Source organism: Poecilia latipinna, unplaced genomic scaffold (assembly GCF_001443285.1).
Source record: "Poecilia latipinna isolate Pla-1442-1.1 unplaced genomic scaffold, P_latipinna-1.0 Scaffold307, whole genome shotgun sequence".
Lineage (NCBI taxonomy): Eukaryota > Metazoa > Chordata > Actinopteri > Cyprinodontiformes > Poeciliidae > Poecilia > Poecilia latipinna.
This window is the reverse complement of record NW_015112923.1, coordinates 44,343-64,927: the sequence shown is the minus strand read 5'-3', so window position 1 is coordinate 64,927 and position 20,585 is coordinate 44,343. Positions and strand designations below refer to the sequence as shown.

Below are 20,585 nucleotides of genomic sequence, written 5' to 3'. Positions count from 1 at the left end.
ATATATATATATATATATATATATATATATATATATATATATATATATATATTTATATATATATAAAGATGAAACATACTTTACTGTATACTGAATTATTGTGCCTTAAGATCAAATGTTCTGTACTTTTTCAAAAGTCAAAATGGTCACGTATGTTAGCTAATTTCAGTAGCTATACTCAATGACAATAGAACTGATTTAATTAAAGCTTCTTGAGTGTAAGATTTAGACATGCCAACTGGTATATTTCGAGATTAAATCAGCTGTTTGTGCACCGGATTCTGTGCTTTAGCTAACAGTATGTAATTAATCCACTGTCTGTTTCTTTTCTTAGTTCTTGGCAAAAGCAGAAGGAAATCCAACCGCAGCAGAGTTGCGTCAAACTGTAACGCCACCCTGAGCCGTCATGTCAAGCCCCAGTGTTTTATGTTATGTTAACCTGCAGGAGTCCATTGCAAACAGGAGGGAGGGACGCGGAGCACAGATAAAATCATTCAATGTCATAAGGCCAGCGATGAAAAACATCAAAGACCGAGATCAGAGGATAAACAAACAGATGACAGGGGAACAGGTGAGCGTCCCACCTTCGTTTTCCCGCTTCCTCCAACCATCTGGCCTGCAGGCGCAGCTCCAGAGGCCGAACATGAAACTGACGAGCAGCGAGGAATTAAGCTTACTAAAGGTAACACAAGCTGTCATTAGCCTCCTTACTTCTTTCCCGCCCCTCCATCCATCTCTCCTCTCGTGTTATTTAAAGCTAATGCTGCTCATACGGCAGCAGACATGCCAAACAGTGACTAAAGTCCTGCTCAGTTGGGCCTCTAATTATACTTTAATCCGAATTTGAGGTTACTGTGGTGTTTTTCTGTTAAGGTCACCACGCAGGGCGCCATAATCTGGGGGGTAGCACAGGTAACTGTCAGATTAGCACCAGATTTATTAGCCGTTTTATTATTTTATGCTTTGATATTTTTAAAACTAAACAAACGTATTTCTCTGATTGAAATATTGCATTGTTGTGTAAACAATACAGTTATCTTCCCAGATGCCTCTTGAAAAAGAAATTGTAGATATAGACAAGGTTCTTTGTCTGGTTATTATTAATGAGCTTTCTATTTGTTTTCTACTCATCCGTTCAGTTTGGAGAGGTTTTTCTGTGTTGTGCCCAGTGTAAACATCCTTAAAAATGTTTAAATGAAATGCACCTCTGCCTGGCTAATGACTCAAAATTTTTCCAGAAATCAGTTCCTAATTAAAGAGTGTATGTATGTATGTAAAATACATATAATTGCTTATTTACCTTATGGTAAATATTTACCTTGTAGTAAATAAGCATTGCTTAGCCTGGAGGGGGCGCATATAAAGCCTGATGGCCCGCCAGGCTTATAATACGCTGGGAGAAACCCTGTAATGATCTATAGGGAAAATATTTTGATACAGTTCAAAATATACATAAAACAAATTTATATTTTTAGGGTGCAGAAGTAGAGTCACACCCTGAACGACTGGATAGTTCAGGTAAAAAAAAAAAAAAAAACAATATACCAAACTAGTTGGTATATTGTTTGGTATAATGTAATTTTTGGTACATTATTGAATTAAGACAAACGCTATCCTGTAGAAAACTGTACAATTTGTAATTTAGCTTTGGAATAGCAAAGCATTTTGAAGTATTTGACAGTTAACACTATAAAATACATGTCATTAATTACATCACGAGAAACTAAATGTTCAAAATTAAGCTTAATTTATCAGTTTTCAGTTAAATGTAAATGCTTATGTACATTTTGTATCATCATTTATTAGAACTACACAACATATCAAATCATAATCATAATAATATCAATGTTTACAGTTTCAAAATATTGTGTGCAGCTTGAATGCATAAAATTGATAGATTATTATATTTCTAGCATCATCCAGTTAGGTGGGCCTCCTCTCCCGCTAATGCTAACACCTGATGTAGCTCAGGTGTTAGTAACTCTCTGTTAGCATTAGCCAGAATGCTAATGCTAACAGAGAGTGGTGCAGACATCCTGATGACAGTAAAGTAAAAGAAGAGGAAGGAAGACGTGGGAGAATTTTATCACCTTTACAATTTTGACCAATGACGTCACATTAGTGTGTTTTTCTAAAACGTTGCAGGGCTAATTAGTGGTACTTATTATTAAATCTTATGGAGAAGCAGCATTTCCTTTATATGCTCCACTTTAATGGAACAAACTTCCAGAAAACTGCAAAACTGCTGAAACTCCACCTGCTGAGCGTCGTCTTCGATTAAAAGTAACTGAAACATTTATTAATACTTGATGTTTTTGATAATTGAATTTGACAACATGTAAAATTTATTGCTCGTTTCATAACTGGTTTGTGTTTTTATGCCTTGTTGCTGAAATGTGCTTTACAAATGAATATGACTTTTTGCAGAGAAAGTTGGCATCACTTTAAAGCTATTCCTGACTTTTCACAAGTGGTGATCTATTCTGGAAATCTCTCCTGAGATTACATCGGAGCCTCCCTGTCTTCATCCCATACGGTAACATTACATAATCTGATCGCCAGCTCCTCCTTAATACGCAAATCACACCTTTCTGCACGCGCAATGCACCTACTGCCAGCATAACGTGCATAAATGTGAGTTGTGAAGGATAAAATGAGGGCAAACTTGAAAACAAAATGTAGGTTTTATAAGTTGGCAAGTACGATTGGCCAGGTTTTACAGAACATCCAGGGTGTTTTGCTACAGTTTAGAGTTAACCACGCCTTACTTGTTCCTTTCTTTTCATTTCCAATTTATTTGCCTCCTTCTTCTTACCCTGGAGATGGTGAGGGGCATGTTGAAGTCCTTTCCTCCCTGTAGCCTGAAGCCATACGGAGCCGGGCCGTTCAGAGTCACTGTGTACGTACTCATCTTCTGCTTAATGTCAGCACTCCTCCTGCTAACGGCTCCTTCTGTCGGCGCACTTTCTCCCCCTTATGCCTCGCTGCTGGTTATCCTTTCCGTCCCAGTCCTCTGTGCCCTGGTGGGTGCTGGCTCCTCCACCGCCCGTTGCTGGCTTCTCGGCCGTCCCTCCTCGTCTGAGTCCAGCTCTCAGGACAAACGCCACGGGGGGCGGTGGTGGTGGAGGTGGGTAGGTGGGTGGGTCAGATGCTGTGAACCTCTGAGACACACACACACACACACACACACACACACAGATAACAGGGTGCAAAGCAAAGCTGAGCCACCCCACTTTAACAGAGTCTCACCCTGAAACCAAAAACTACCAAGAAACACCAAGTCTGTGTGGACTGGGAGCTTTAAAAGCCACTTTTTAACACAAAATTCAGTTGAAGGAGGATTTCTGGCCAGCAGGGTTGGTGAGGTTGAGGGACACACAGGCTAAGAATAGCGGAGACATAGCAACAGAGACACGGGGGCCCGGGCCCCGTATAAGGCCTGTAACACGAAGCCCCAGAATGCTTCACTGCCCGATTCACGTCGCTAATATAGACCCCTCTTACTGCAACACATTCTTTCTCTCTCAGTGCTATCGCTTCTCGCTGCCAGCACCTTATTATCTGTAATCAGGATTTTGGTGCGTCGATGTTTTCTCCAGCTCCGTGTTCAATTCTGCCTGAGAGAGGAAACAACAAAGTGACTTCCTGGAAACACACCCAGCAGGCTGTTGTGGCCGCCTGTTCGCCGTAGATCTGTGCGTGTGTCGTTTGGAGCGGTTTAATTAGCAGTCAGCCACAGCTGTTAAGGTTAAATGAAGGGGAAAAAATGCGGATTATTTAGTGTGTGGTTTCAAGCTACCCTTTTTTAAATGTCACGTCCAGATGTTTCTGGGAACCAGTCACCTGCAGCCACACGTTTAAAATCAAAGGTTGTGCAAAGGTGTGATGCTACAAATGAGATTTTTCATGCTTTTGATTTGCAGCTCTTTATATTCCAGTGTTCAGGAATATTTAGTTGTACTATTTTATATAGATCCATCTATGTGTTGCTCGTATTTCTAATCTTCTGTCTCTTTAACAAAGATGGACCTTTTCCAGAAACCTGCTGTTTAATATCACATGTCTTCCTTACGATGGAGTACTGCGACCAAAATTACGATAATAAAGTCTAAAGTTGTAATATTATGAGAACTTCGATGCATAGAAGCACAGCTACAAATGCAGCAAAATGAGGAATGTTAAACATTTTTGGTATTAATTTTATGAGCAGTAAAATAATCTATTAACTCATCAGTATTAGATTATTACATTATTCTGGTAATATCACTTTATTTTTGCATTATTAACACTTCATTCTGGTTATATTATGATTTTATTCTCATTATTTCAACTTATCCTTGTAATTTAGTTTCTCTTTTCTTAGCCTGACCTCAGTACTTAAATATAAAGCTCGAAATTAAAGACAAAAAGTTGTGCAGGTAGCCAAAGAAGATAATAATAGATTTTGACTTTTGCTACATGACTGCATGTGTTTTTTTTTCTTCTAACAGAGAAGAACTGAAGGACAAAAATCCAAACTTCTCTTCAGTGCTTTCACTCTGCTAACTTTGGACCAAAAAAAAAACTAAAGAAACAACCTTTACCAATTCAAATATGAGAGAAATTAATAGAAAAAACTTACAGAAACTCGTGCCATTTAACTCTTCATGGTAAATTTTGTAACTCCAGACATTAAAAGGACAGGAACTAAATGCGCTGGAGTCAAGATGGGACAGAAATGGTCAAAATGGCTCCATCATTTCACAGTTTCTAAGACAAATTCAACAAAACATTTCCTGTTCTAAAACTAACAGTGACCTTTCTGAGAGTGATTATCCTCAACATCAACAACCCAAATACATGCAAACATAAAACCAACGGAGCACTTACTGTGACCTCCCCTTTCTGATGCTGCCCTGGGTAACCGCCCAGATAGCTCAAATCAGAAAGCACTGCTGCTTTCATAAAGTTACATACCGGTAATATGAAAACGTCTCATGGATATAAATACATAAAGACGGCAACAACACTACAGAGTTTGGCATCATTTTCTTTTTATAAAAAAATAAATAGAAACACAAACATTTTATACAAATACAACAAAATCACAGAAATCATCACTTCAGTAAAGCAGAATTTAAATTCAACACATCTAAAACACTTATACCTAATCTGGCAATAATTTACCAGTAATGCTCATAATATATGCTTTTCTTTTTTACAGATTTACTGATAAAATGCTAAAAGAAAAAAAAAGCAACAAGTGGGATTAAATTTTGATCATTGTTTCACCACAGTGTCAATATAATATCTGATTTTATCTTCAGGTGTCAAGAAAACAGTTACAGTACAATCATAGTCAAAGACGCAGCAGTCATAGTAATCTGCAATGTACATTAGTGGAGATGAAGAGCTTTGAAATGTTGAACCGAAACTGAATTATGAAAAGAAAGAAAACTCCGTAACTCTTATTTTAAGGGGTTTGCATAAGACATAAACATGATGCAACTCCTGTTATGAACACAAATGACTCTTCATAAATGTTTACGACTGTTGAATAAAGACACGTTTAATGCAAAGGTACACTAAAAGTTAAAATAAAAGTTCATCATAAGTGTCAACTTTGCAATATTCAGTAAATAATGACACTTTTAATGCAAAATAAAAGTGTCAACTTTGCAATATTCAGTAAATAATGACACTTTTAATGCAAAATAAAAGTGTCAACTTTGCATTAAAAGTGTCATTATTTACCGAATGGCACTTTTTGACAACAGTCATAAGCATTCAAGAAGACTCCTTCATGTTCATAACAGGTGTTATATCATGCTTATGACAGTCTTGTGCAATACCCCTTCAAATAAAGTGTTACCGAAAACTTAAATGTAAAAATAAATAAATAAATAAAAAATTTCCATTTAGATAACACAAGTTTGGTCAAACAGAGAAGGCAGATTTACAGACTCAGTTTCAATCCAAACCTGTCATAATTGATCGTAATGGGAACTTTTACATATTATTCACTGTGGCCTGTCGGCTCATCTTTACATTCTGGAGCCAAAGTAGCTGCACAAAAAGTGCAAATGAAAACCACTTAGAAACAAAATGTGTATTTTGTTGCACAACATATTTTTAATACTTCAAAGAGTTTTAAGGCCTTAATCCACCGGCAAATAGCATTAGACCTAAAGTTATTGGGGCATTAATAGAAATCACTTTCACATTTTAATGTTCCAAATTCATCATCCAGCGTTAAACATTATCAACAGTTTAAACCAAGAGTTGATTTTGATTGAATGTTGTCAGTTTGTTTGACAAAACAAAGCGATAAAAAGCTGGTTTTACGTCGATGTTTGCTGTGAAATATAATCTGTTTATTTAGTGCCGTTTCACACCAAATGTCATCTGAAGGCACTTTGAAAAAAACAATTCAATCCAATCCAAGTGGCAACAGTGGAGAGAAAAACTCCACTTTAACAGGAAGAAACAAACTGGGGCTTTGAGAAGACGAACAAACGAACAAAAGCTTTCACTTGAATTTTATCTGGTTTACTTTGACTAACCTATATGTGGCAAATTCAAGTTTATTTCTGCTTAGTTCTGTTGTGTTTTGAATTTATTTACTTTAATTTTTATGCCAATTCTCTTAGCGTTAACTTGTGATTAAGTATTTGCCACAATTTCATATTTCATTATTAAATAAATGGAAATTTATGTTTTATCTTCATTAATTTGTTTTACAGTTAAAGTACTATTCGTATGACAGTTGTACTGTTTTTAAAGTATTCATATCTTCATTTTATATTTGACATTTTGTCATTTATATATTATCTATCTCTTAATATTAGTTAAAATTATTTTCTTCGGTACCTAATGGATGCCTTTAAACTTTTAAATATGTACTCAAAGTACATATTTAAATATTCCTCTGTAGGAAAATGTGAAAGTAAAACTGATTCTGAATCATAACAAACAGAAGTTTGGTTTGAGAACATTAATTGCTTTTGGAAATTACATAATGCGTTGGAAATACTGTGTATTTTCATGTTATTAATATTTAGGTACATAGCTAGAAAATTTATATAAAGTACGGGTCATAAACTGTGTGCAAAACTTATGACAGGATTTCAGATTTTTATTTACCAAATTATGTTTCCTACCAAAAAAAAAAACTCTACAAGAACAAACTTTTAACAGCCACTCGGTTTATATACAGGAGAGAAAATCTGAAAAAAATAAAACTAGTAGAGAAATACATCACTTGTTAAATAACTCCATGTTTAAATAACATTTTTCACAATCCTTGACAGTGATTTTAAGGCTATTTTGTTCCTTTCTGCTTTGAGGTAAATCATCTTTAATGACAATGATATGAAAACCACCTTTCTGCAAATGATGGATGGGCCAGGGTGTGTCTGATGATCAGAACCAAGAAAAACAATAAAACAAAGATAAATTTACTCAACTAGATGCTTTCAGTTAAAAATAGGAATGTCAGTACTCTTATAAAATCACAGAATGACGCAGTAAAAACAATAAATTAGTTCTAATGAGGGTTTTCTGTCAGATTGAAAATAACCTTTAAGCACTTTTCTTTAAGCCCATATTTCTGTATTAAATTTATTTTTATTGGTCTGATGTAACATTCAAATCTTCATTAGCTGCAACACAAATAAAAGCTTAAAATTAATCTATACATTTTAAATTAATTATATAATTTATTTAAAACAGGTATTTAAAACATTATAATTTAAAAATTATTATAATTTATTAAATATTCCTGTACATTTTTAATTATAAGATTATAGCTCCTTCCTGTAAACGAGTGTTTACTATCACTGCTTAAAATCAACCTGACTAAACTTTAATTTGTATTTTTTCTGACGTTTTTATAAGAAATTATTCACCTTTAAGGTAAAAACTGTCCAAGCAGGTGATGGTAATCTGTTTGTTTCACCGCTATAAGACGAGTGACTAGCAGCTAATTCCTGTTACCTTGTAAGTAGAATTTGGACCTGGATTTGACATTTATCTGAGTTAAAGGCAGTCTAGTTAAGAAGTGGGAAATTCAACATGGCGACGCCCATAAACCTTGTTTGCAGCGCCTCTTAACGACATGACTTTAATACTGACGGTTGCAGCAACAGCTGGGCGAGAAAGCGGCTCGGACGTCCTAGAAAACAAACAAAAACGCCGAGACGATCCTTGGTGTCTCTTTAAAGAGCTTCAACAGCAAGATGGCAAGTTTAGTGACTTCTGAAAACCGTGGCGTTGATTTATTAAGACTGGAAACCGGCCCATTCCTGCAGCTCAAACACACATCACCTAAACTTTCTGGGAATTCAGGCTCACATATTTTCATTGCATGCAAAGGGAACCATAACGATCAGACAGCATGCTGGTACAGGTTACTCCTCAGAAGGGAGACACGGCGACACAGTACTAGACTTTACTGTTCACGGTAACGCCGTCGTCGTCTCCAGTCTGGCGATGTCGAGCAGCTCCTTACTGACCGGAGTAACGGTTCTGGCCACTTTGAGGCTGCCGTGGAAACCGGGAGGACTGTGCAGGATGGACGGGGTGGATATGGAGGCGACGATGATGGACGACGGGTTCTTGGACACCGTCTTTGGTCCGGGCTCCCTCATCATGCTATCCAGCTGTGTAGGAAGAGAGAAGGAGGATTTTAGGTAAACTTAACATTAAAATGACAGGAGGTGATTGGAAATCTTACCAAGTAAATTTAGTCTAGTTTCTAATGCAAATATCTTAGTACATTTGAAATAAGACAAAAGTTAACTTACAAGTAATTTTTTAGCAAGAAATGGAGGCTTATTTTAAGTAAATAACTTCTTAATATTGAAGGAAAAGTTCTAATTTCATTGGCAAAATTTTTTACTTATAACCAGAGAAAATGTCTCATTATAAGTTAAATAATCTGCCAATGAAACTAGAATTTTTCATCAATATTTAGGAATTATTTACTTAAAACAAGCTCCTATATTTTGCTGAAACGTTACTTGTTAGTTTTGTGTCATTTCAAGTTTGCTAAAATATTTGCGCTAGAAATTAAACAAAAAAAAAAACTTGGTAAGATTTTGTATTTTTGCAGTGAGGTCAAGGAAAAAAGATGTGTAGGTGCAGAAGTGGCTGTATGATTCATAGGTTAAAATCCCTCAAAGGACAGAAAACAAGGTCACATTTTAATGCATTTTATACATCTGAGGAAATGTTTAACATATAATTAGTTCACTTAAACTACTAATGAAACATTATTGTAACATATTCCTAAGTTTTAAATTGCCACAAAATCTTACTATTTTTGTCTAATTTCTAGTGCAAATGTCTTAGTAGACTTGAAATAAGACAAAATTAAATTACAAGAAACTTTTCAGCAAGATATGGGAGCTTGTTTTAAGAGAATAAATCCTTAATAATGTAAAGCACTAGCTCCACTTTTCATCAATATTAAGAATTTATTAACTTAAAATAATCTCATATTTCTTGCTGAAAGTTACTTGTAAGTTGGTTTTGTCTTATTTCAACTGTACTAAGACATTTGCACCAGAAACTAGACAAAAATAAAAGCTTCATTTTAATGCACTGAAAAATTATCCAACTATCCCTATGGTTGTTTTTCTTTTTATTGTTCCCAAACTGAAGCAGCTCTTAGACCCAACCACTTCACGCCTTTGCACTGATGGGAAGAGACTCTCTGCTGTGTCTGGTTGTAAAATCAAAAACAACATGAACAGAAGTGGAAAGTGGCAACAGATGATTATTTTTGCAGCAGTTAAAACATTTTAATATAAACAGCAGAAATTTAAGGACAGGTTGGAATGAGATGAAGAGGAAATAAAAAGACTTCCTGTCTTTCAAATGTTTTTTGTTCTCATGAACCAAGTGCATGAGTTAATTATTACAAATAATTTTTATTCTAAGTGTTTTGAGTTATTCTTATATAAATTAGTAATGTGAATGAATTTTTAAAAGAAGAAACTTACAGCTAATACAGCAATGTACTCTAAATTTTAACAGAGAAATTTAATTTCTTCACTATCAAACAACTGTATTACATAAAATAATATTGTCAAATAAAACATTTAATCTTCATTTTTAAGTGCTTCTACACAATAAAATGGAGCATGAATGAAATAATTTCATGCAACCATGAAATGTAAAATATGAAATGAAGAATTTCTCAGAACAGCAACAAAAACAAAAGTTAAACTCTATCAGATGTGAGGATGAAAACAGCAGACAACATGAATTTGTTGATGATTTGGTTATTTTAATGCTTGCTGATTTAATGTGTGTAATGAACAATTAGTAGATTCTTACAGTAGCAGACAGATGGCTGGTTGGCTGCCGGCTGATCTCCAGCATGCAGATGTCTTCAGGCTCTGTCAGAGTCTGAACACCACAAAATAAAAACAGTTTCAGTGTTCCCCCCCCTCAAATGATCTTCTGTAGCTGCATGTCAGGATCAGACAATAATCTGCTTCATTTAGGGGAAATCAGCATGTTATGGTCAAAACGTTTCAAATCAGGGATTCTCACTTACAGCAACGATAATATATAAAAAAAAGTCTAAAAAAAGTCTTGAGGTTCTCGGTTTTGGTGATGATGCAAAAATTATTACCAAAATCAAACAAATAAGATTTTTTTTCTGCCTTTATTGGCCTTTTATCTCGTATTTTTTTTAACTGGAAAACAAACAAATATGTTACGTAACACCACTTCTGAATATGAATAACCAAAAGAAGCAGGATTTTCATGATATTTCTTCATTTGAATTCTTTAGCTCGAAAAAACACATTAAAGTCAGCCAACATTAATAAATAAAATAAAATAAAGATATTTGTTGTTGCTCAATAACTTATAAAAAGAGATGGAAACTGTTTTGTCCTGATTCTTCCTATGTTTGAATTAAAGATGTTATATCTAACTTTTATAAAATATGTTGTTTTTTTACTTATTTTTGAGACTCTCTGACCAGCACTGCTCCCAAAACAGACCTAAACATCTACAAGCATTGTTACACTTCAATTAGTAATTAATTTTTGGCTGCATTTGTTAGTGAATCTTGTGTACATACTCTTTCACATGCAGCAGATGAGCTTATATTCCTATACAATAGTAACTCCAGCAACTTTTATGCTGAAATAACTGAAACAATTGACAAACAGTTTGCTTCAGTTGTACAATTTGCCATGCATATTTCCTCATATTTTACTTTTTTGTGTTATTTTCTGTAAAGACAAATGTCTGGAGAAGTGTGTCACTGGAGGGGCACGAAATTTCTTTGAGCAAATGCTGCGGATTTACATTATCAGAGCCATCTCAAAAACGTCTCCCAGCAGAAACCTTTGGGTTTAATTGAAAAAAAAAAAAAAGATGTGAGGGTCATAAAATGTCACAGACTGTAGCAAAATCACAAGTTTTATCTGCAAATACAACTCTGCAGAGGAGTGGGCGCCACGGAGGGGGGAAGGAATGTAACAGCAATTTGTCATAGTTATGTTTTCCATTTTTGTGTTTCCTTTCCCGTGTGCCATCACAAAACACTTTGATATGTTGGAGACAACACTCCCAGGCGAACGTGCAGCTCCTTTTGTTCAAAGAAAGAATAGCCATTAAATATTCCCCTGATGAAGAAAAATTATGTTTACTGTGTTCATGTCATGATACAAGGGATTCTGGGAGCATTTTGTTTGTTTTGAATGAGGTCTTATCTTGCTCTTCTTGTTTTTTTATGCTGAGTACTTTGGTTTATTTTCACCTCCTTTCAGATTTTTTGTTTGTTTGTTTGGCTGAATCCACACAAACACAGATGTCTGCCAGAACAACATTTACACTCATAAGATTTGTTTTAATGCTTTTAAAAATAAATATTAAAAAACTCTGTTTTTTGGTGCTTATATGTAGAATAGATAACTAAAAACAAATAATCAGAGGCCCATTTTCCAGATATTCATACTGATATATATGATATAAACCCCAACAGTGACGAAATGTTTCTGAATTTCAACATATTTTTTCGCTTTTTCTTGACTTTGTTTCCATTAGACTTCAAATATGAGCTGAAGAAACAACTGAAAGGAAAAGAAACACCAGCTACAATATCTACGTTAGATTATTTAACCCAGATCTGCTTTAGCCGTGCCTGGAAGCTTCCTCTTTTGAAATTTGAAGTTGTTGACAATTTCGCCACCTACTGACAAACAAAACATACTGCAACCTTCCTGAGTGGAATCTAAAAGGTAAAGGTGAAAATGTTTGTAAAAATGGAGGAAAAATGTCAATAGTGTTACTGTCACTGTAGTTTGTTCCTTGTTGCCTGCTGTCCCCTTGGTTTGCTTCACATTGTCTTTTTTTACTAAACCAATACAATGCTGTTGCAGTTTTAGCTTTAATTTGAAAATTGACACTTTTAGCTGCCATCTGACGTTTGCTACATTTGTGTTACAGCAGCAAAGTAAGCAGGCTGAGGATCCTAAAAGCACAAAAATTATATAAAGTAATGGAAATTTACAGAAGTGGAGAGAAATGGGTGACACAATAATGAAAACATTCATTTAAAAGGCAAACATTAACATAAATTTACATAAATGAGTTACATTTAGCCCCCTGTTGAGTCATGCACTTTAAACCTCCAGCTTAAAACATTTCCCTATGATGCAGTGATAATAAATCGTATTTATTTCCAAATAAATGTCTTAAAGTTTGGCGAACAAATATTGGGTTGTGAATTCACCCTTATATTTTTAAGGTGATTAAAAAATGTAAATATAAGAAACCAACAAGGCTCTGGGTTAATGGCCTTGATAATTCATGAGTTGTTTAAGTCAAATGAATACTATCACATTTTCACGCCTCTGTAAATATATGTTGTGATAAAAACCTTTGGTGAATCTCAAACACACAGGTCAGATTTCTGTGACAGAATCCTCTCCTCACCAGGTGATCAAAACGCCCCTGCTGTCCGTTTCCTCAGTAGCTGTAAGCGTCAGTGGACTCAGGTGTCAGCACTGACCCCAAACGACCTTTTCTCATGCTTCTGTTTCCCAGTGAAGGTGTTAATCTGATTTGTAAACTGACCCGTTTAGGTTTGTTGCAGATATTATTCTACTAACATCACTCCTAAAGGCGACCTACTATATTTCCTTGAACAGGTTAGGATAGATATATGGTCTAAACAAAACATGTTCATGACATTTTTGCACAAAATTACTCTTAGATAATGAGATTTCAATCTATTTTGAGGTGTTTTGGAGGCTCCTTTCACTTTAAATCCAAATAAGCTGCTGCTGGCCGTGACCCCCAATTCAATGTTTGCACTCGCACGTGAAAATGACTGCAAACAAAAGCGCTATTATACAACCCTTCATCTTTGAAAAGCAGAAGTGGAGCCTGCTGTACAATAAACAAGGATGCAGCAAGTGATTTCTGGATGGTAAGTCAGCAATAAAACACTCGCCTTTTCCAGCAGCCATTGTACGGCGCATACTGCGGTAAAACAAGCTGTCCAAACATGCCGGGTTGCTAGGCGATGGATGGAACTCTGCTGGGGTTGCTAGGTAACGGGCACTTCCTGCTGATTTGTCATGTTACTTTCGGAAGGTTTTTGGAATGGATCCTTTTCCAGAAATAATAATAATAGTTAAAATCAAAAACAGCTGGGTGTTTTAGTTTTTTTTCTAAGCACCTGGGATGTTTTTAGAAGCAGCCAAGGTCCAAATAGAAGTACAAAAATGTGCAAAATGTGATTTTATTTTTAATGTAAATCTGGAAAAAAAACTTTAGATGTAGAACTTTAGAGTTTTTGAAATGACAATTCTGATTTTGAATTCAAAGAAAAAATGTGTCCTCGTCATCTGGCGTGGAGATTAAAGAACCAGGCGCCTTCATCTATCAGCTGCTGCCGTATGCTGAAACATGAGATCACATCATGCACAGTGTGGATTAAAACTGAAAGTCCCAGATTACTGGATTAGCGCTCAGCTTCCCTGTAATGGACTCCTTGGTAAACCTGACCTGAATGGCAGCCGGCCCATCTGTGAGAGTCGGCATGTGACAATAAAAATAGGTTATTCACAGTTTTTTTTTCTTTTACAGATGATTGCGGACGGACAGAAATGCTTTATATACGTTCTGATCCACAGTTTTTCCAGGTACTTTAGTTGAACCATTTCTCAGAATGTGGCTCTGAGGTTCAGGAAGCAAATTCAGAAATGGAGCATCTGATGGGTTTTTATTCCTGTTTGAAAAGTTTTATCTAAGAAATACAAAATAACAGAATTGGTTCGGTTCATTTACAGAAAAATAACCTCTTTAATTTGCTCTAAATATTGTTAAAAAGTTGTTAAAGTTAGTCCGTGGTTGTTTTAAGAGAATTAAGTTTCAATGGAGTTATTAAGATCTGACTTGTTCTTTTTTTAATGGTTTTAGTTGTTTAAATAATTGTTTCAAAGTCCTGCGGCTCGTACATGTTAATTTGTAAAACCGATGCCAAGACGCTCAGTATTCCTCAAAGCAGTTTGGTGAAGTGTTCTCAAAAAGATTACAAAAAAAAAATACTAAGTTATAACTTAATTCTCCCATTATTGCAACTCTATTCTCGTATTAAAAACAAAAAACAAACAAAATCACTCTTATTCTGTTTCTAATTCTCCATCATAAGCAAGTTAATGTAGCTTGCAGAAAAAGCCAAGAAAAATTTGCACAAAAATCTATAAATCTTTTGAGAAAGAATAAGCCAGCAAAGCTGATAAGTAACCAATGTTTCGAGTTTTAAAATGCTTTATGCACATCCCAGTGAATCATTTGCATTTTTCTCTTTTGAGAATTACACAGCAGTCTTGATGAAATGCTACCAATTGAGTCAACAAACTGAACTTAAACCAACAAAATTAAGCTTTTGCAGCACATGTTGTTAATCTGTTGTAAAAAAAAAATCAAGTCATAAAATGCTGGCGCCTGTGGTTTGTGCAGATAAATTATTAAATATTCTCATACTCTCAATAGTATTTATATTGAGGGGATTTAAACAGTTTCTTAAGGCAAAAGCCAAGGGAATAATGCAGAGCGAATATGGTAATAACATAGCAAGCAATGATAAATAATAATACCATCAGGACCACCCACTCAAAAGCTTTTATTTGCATAAGCAGGAATGCAAATTGAATTTTAAAGCTTATTTTTTAGATTTATTTAAATCAAACCTATTTAAATATCATATATATGCATATATATATATATATATATATATATATATATATATATATATATATATATATATATATATATATATATATATATATATATATATATATATATGCTTCATAGATGGCTGTAACTTTTAATTTTTAAGGCGAATGCCAAAACTCTTTTCGGTCCAAGCGGATGAGCCTTGCCTTAAACATGTAGATCTATGCCCTGATCACATCTGTTGCATAAAATGGGTCAGAATTCAACCACTGGAGGGATATTCTGGTTTTTGGGATGTACTTATGAATTAAGCTTGACCAAGCAGTGAGGATCTCTGGATGGACATTTAACCCTTTCAGACTGAACGTAGCCAAATTTGCAGTACCATAATCCCGCCACATGTGGCGCTATCGGAAACACTCCAACGGTTTCTGAAAGGGGAGATGTTGCGCTTTCCAGCCAATATTGAGTTACTACGGTAATTTCATCCCCGCAGTAGCAGGGAGTGAAATTAATCTGATGAAATACTCTTTCAATAGATGGTAAATTACAAAAATAACTTGCTAGATATTGAAAGTTACTGTTGTTATGCATGAATGGGCAAATATATTTACTCACAAGACACTTAAAGAACTGCGTACAACTAAAATAAGCAAAAATATCCAGAAGGACATTTGAAATTAAGTATTAAAGAGTTAAAAGTAATTTAGTTTTTAAAGACAACTTTGTTCACCTTAAATTCAGCAGTAAAACTGCGTTGCTGAGGTTAAAATCTTAAACTTATGGTAATAATTCCTGCTGGTACCCCAAACTGGGCGGCCGTGACCGGCGTCTCCAGCAGGTGAGACCCAGTTTAGTCATCTCACTTCAAGCTAACTCCTTTACGTGTTGCGAACAGATGTCCCCTGCTGGTGACCTTTCTCCAGGTAATGGTGGATAAAAACGTGTCCAGACCTGCTGAGGTGACCCTGGCTGGTGGGGCTCTGTGATATTTAGGAGATTGTTTCTGTCTCCCTCCTTGTTGCAGAGGATGATGTAGCGTTTCTGACAGCTACAGACACATTCACACATTGTGGCTCTGAATGATTCTGGCGCTCTAACCTACATCTGACTTTCTGCTTTTAAGACATGAACAGGTCTACAGGGGATGAGGTTTGGAGTCAATTTTCTATTTGTTTTAGCACTTTTAAGCAATTCTGTGATCTGGATGATTTCACAGTCCATTAAGTTCCTCTTGGATGCTGCAAGAATACAAGCTTGTTGAACTCCTGAGTTTTTGTTGCTCTACATTTACACAATTTCATATGTGGCTTCGTCCTACTCAAACATCACAACAATGACCCACCAGTAAAATGCTAAAATCCACAAATACTTAATACTTAAAAGTTCAGACACCAAATATACCTTAATATGCATCAACATGTAGAGTGTAAACTGCATTAGCAGAGAAGCTAACATCCATGATCTTCCGTATTTCTGCTCTTGGGGGTTCAGTGAATCAGGGACAGGGAAAATGTCAGGCTGTTTTGCAAATGCCAACCAACAGCATGTCAAGTAGCATGGTGTCTAAATATTTCAGTTTCCAGGCTGCATTTTCTTTCAACTATTTTAGATGTGCTCTCCAAAGAAAAGAAAAAAATAAAATCTGTGAACCACAAACATTTTGGAGTTTCCTCCCACAAATAATTCACAAATAAATGAATTCACAAATTCACCGAACAGGCAGGGTTACACTGTAATTATTTGATTTCATCCTAAGGTATGCAGACACTCTGTATGTACCAATAAAAATTTAATGTCTTTAGCATCCCAAGTTATTAGACTTCTCAGTAAGGGGATAACAGGAGCCGTTTAATGAGATGTTGAGTATTTCTCAAGAAAGTGAAGACTGCCCAACCAAGATAGTTTAAGATTTGTTCTTAGTCTTGAGTGTAAGATATTCTCATTAATATAAAATTGGGTACAAAGACAAAGACGCGCTTCTAAAACCATGATAGTTTCAAGAAGAAAAAATACCATCTACTGACTTTACAAGTGACTTATGCTTCCGTGAACAGGTTAGGGTACAAAACACGTTCATCACAATTTTTGATAATCATTCTGCCTATTTTGAGCTCCTTTCAGATTGAGATGTTTTAGGGCCTCTTGTTACTTTAAATCCAAATGAGCTGCAGCTGGCCACGCCCCCCCAAAATCAACACATGAAAATGGCTGCAGACAGATGCTTTTCTTTACAACTGTACAGCTTTGAAAGCTTAAGTAGGGCCTCCTGCACAAGCAACAAGAATGCAGCAAGGGGTTTCTGAACGGTAACTCAACAATCAAACACTAGTCTTTTCCAGCAGCCATAGTACAGTGCATTCAGTGGGAAAACCAGCTGACTAAATGTGCTGGGACCCTGGTTGGGCTGCTAGGTAACGGACTGAGTTTTGCTGGGGTTGCTAGGTAACGGGCAGTGCCTACTAATACGAAAGGTTTTTGAAACGGCTCATTTTGCAGACACTAAAAAACATTAACTTATCAAAAACGTCTGGGTGTTTTTTTTTTTTAAGGTTTTTTTTTTTTCATTTTTAGAAGCGCTCCAAATCAAAAGAAAGTAGAAAATTTAGTAAAATGTAAATTTTTGCACATTATGTCTCCTTCAGCCAACATGACCTCACCTTTCAATTATGAACAAAATCTAAATCAACTTTGATATAGTGAGAAAACTAAAAGACACCCTTTCAAGGAAAGAACCTGAAACCACAGGTATTGAAAACTATGATCCAAAACTCAACGAAACTAGAGGCATTTGGCTTTCAACCTGCAGAATGAGTGTTCTAGATGATACACATGAACATTTAAATGAGCTTTATGTGGAAATGGGTCATCCTCATGTACTCACGGTGAGCTGTGAAAGGTGACAAATGGCCGGGTCAGTGGGGTGGAGGGCAGCGGTTCTCTCAAACGCTCCAGCGTTGTGACCACTCACCTTTGATCTCTGGCTCGCATGGCGCACCTGTTTGACGTCAGCGGACGAGTGACGACCGGCAGGCGTCTGAGATGAGCAGTCCTCCTCGGTGTCCGAGAAGTGCGCCTGTGACGATTCGGATCCGAAATGAGTGACTCACGGCTGGAGGGCGTTATGGATGGAGGTGTGAGACAGACATACCAGATGAGACATGAGGTACACTCACTGATTCGCTCTCGGACTGGGACGAGGTGCGATGCCTGCCGGTGCCTTTGCACTCCGATTGGCTGGTCAGTGTCGATCGGCGTGTGGACTGCAGGCTGCTGCTGCTGTAGCGGTCCCTGCTGCTGATGCACAGCAACATGCCCAGATATGGTACGTATCTGCTGATGGCCGATCTGAGTCCGAACGAGACGCAGGTAAGATGATCAGGCAGCAACTTTACTTTAAGGACACGATTTTATCGACAAACCCTTCCAGACCGAACGGAGCGCCGGCGATTATGCCAAATTTTCAGTACCGTAATTCAGCCACACGTTGCGCTATCTGAAAAATTCCAGCGGTTTCTAAAAGAGGAGACGTTGCGCTTTGTGGCCAATATCAGGTTATTATGGTATTTTCACCCCCACCGTAGCAGGAAGTGAAGTTAATCTGAAGAAACGCTCTTTTAATACTATGTATATATATATATATATATATATGGTAAATTGCAAAACTTGCCAGATATTGAAAGTTCCAATTGTTATGGATAAATGAGTATATATATTTACCCACAGGACATTTAAAAGACTGCAAAAAATATCCAGGCGTAAATTTGAAACTTAGGTACAGATTATTATTATTATTATTATTATTTTATTTTATTTTTTTTTTTTTTTGAAGATTTTTTTTTTGGGAAATCTGAATTTTTTTTTTTTCCACCAAAGCAATCCCTTGGTTTCCATGGTGACGTCAGCGCGCTTAAGGTTTGTATTTGTTTTGCTTAAATGCTTCTGTTTATTTGAATTAAGGTCAAATATAATGGAATATTAGTCCCAGACTAAGATTTATTTTTAAATTACAAGAATAAAGTCATAATGTTAAAAGAACACAGTAAATATAACGAGAATAAAGCAGTAATTTTATGAGAAATCCAATGCAACTTGTGAAGTTATGCTTTAGTATCTTTAGTTTTAGCGCAGCTACAAGGAAGCATGTTTGCAGTTGCCAAACAAAGAATCCAGAAAATGTAGAAGTACATTTTTGCTACAGTTACGGCTGATTGTTTCTAAATTATGACAAGCTTGATTATTTTATCAATGATAAAATTGACTAGTTTTTATAATATGTGAATTTTCCAAAAACTGAAGCTGCGTAGGAACTAAGACTGCACATTAAGAAAATATGAAAATGTATTTGCATTTTAAAGCCTCTTTTCTGCACTTTTTAGCAACTGATCGTTGTTGCTGAGAAGAAACTTCTGACAGTTTTCTAAAAAAAAAAGAACCTACAGATTTACCACCTTAGTTCCCTGAAATGACAGTGTTGAATTCAATATTAGATCCAATTCATCAGGTCTTCATTAAATCTGACATCCAGCATCTCAGGATCTATTTTTGACACGAATCATCCAGCTTCATGTGCAGCGTGATTGTAATTACAGATAAACCAAATGGGCTTGAAAGTTACCTAGTTTCTATAGTTAGTAATACAGGCCAAAACCAATTTATAAAACCAATTTATTAAACATTTTTTATCAAGTACTATGGACAATGTTGAATTTTCACAAAATGTAATTTGCCAGAACTGAACATGACAGCTAAGCATGTTTCTATTTTCCCTATTGTGACTATCGATCATGTTTTAAATGAGTGAAAACCAGAGAAACCGATGAATCATTTTTAAAATTATTTTTCTTTTTTCAGTGTGGAACCAAAATGTTTCCCTCATGACTAAAAAAAAATTTTACTGTTTAATTGTGCTGCATTCTTCAAACAAACATGCAGAAGTTTCTTAATTAAAAACTCAAAACAAAACAAAAAACCCCCCATTAAAGTTCAGTTGCATTTCTGTTTTTATAATCTCAGTGCATTCTGAAGAAGACAAACAGCATGGAGTCACGTCCCACCTGTATTTCGGATGCGTGATGGCGTAGATGATGGGGTTGTGAATGGCTGAAGCTTTGGCGATCACTGCAGGAACTGAATTCATGTAAGGAGTCAGTAAGTCGGCGTACCTGGCAGAGAAACAGACGAGACGCGTGAGGCGACAGGGAGAAAAATGGGAGAAGGAAATGAGGACCATGTGAGTGACGGGAGTTATTAAAATGAGTAAAAGACCTGAAGCCCGACTTTTACATAATGTTTAAACTATGGTCATGTTTTCATACGTTATATAAATGCTCTTTTGTTTATCCGACTGCCTGATATTTATACGCCAAACACTTTTGTTGAGAGAGAAAAATAAT

The 20,585-nt window shown here is 35.9% G+C and overlaps 2 protein-coding genes across 3 annotated transcripts in view; both read right to left on the bottom strand.

Moving 5' to 3' along the window:
- Positions 1-3,114, bottom strand: part of ldb3b (LIM domain binding 3b) — a 22,267-nt gene extending 19,153 nt beyond the window's left edge. Inside the window, exon 1 of one of the 2 annotated variants that reach the window (XM_015034615.1) lies at positions 2,816-3,114. In XM_015034615.1, the coding sequence (XP_014890101.1) occupies positions 2,816-2,911 (96 nt within the window). In that variant the 5' untranslated portion in view covers positions 2,912-3,114. The remainder of the gene's footprint in view (positions 1-2,815) is intronic. The other variant, XM_015034614.1, reaches the window with a different exon arrangement.
- Positions 3,115-8,229: 5,115 nt separating this feature from the next.
- The window catches only part of LOC106948765 (melanopsin-A-like), a 35,538-nt gene continuing 23,182 nt past the window's right edge, over positions 8,230-20,585 (bottom strand). The window contains exons 7-11 of the mRNA XM_015034605.1: positions 20,247-20,354; positions 18,366-18,537; positions 18,074-18,265; positions 10,321-10,392; positions 8,230-8,639 (exon numbers count right to left, since the gene is read on the bottom strand). Coding sequence (XP_014890091.1) covers positions 8,436-8,639; positions 10,321-10,392; positions 18,074-18,265; positions 18,366-18,537; positions 20,247-20,354 — 748 coding nt within the window. The 3' untranslated portion in view covers positions 8,230-8,435. The remainder of the gene's footprint in view (positions 8,640-10,320; positions 10,393-18,073; positions 18,266-18,365; positions 18,538-20,246; positions 20,355-20,585) is intronic.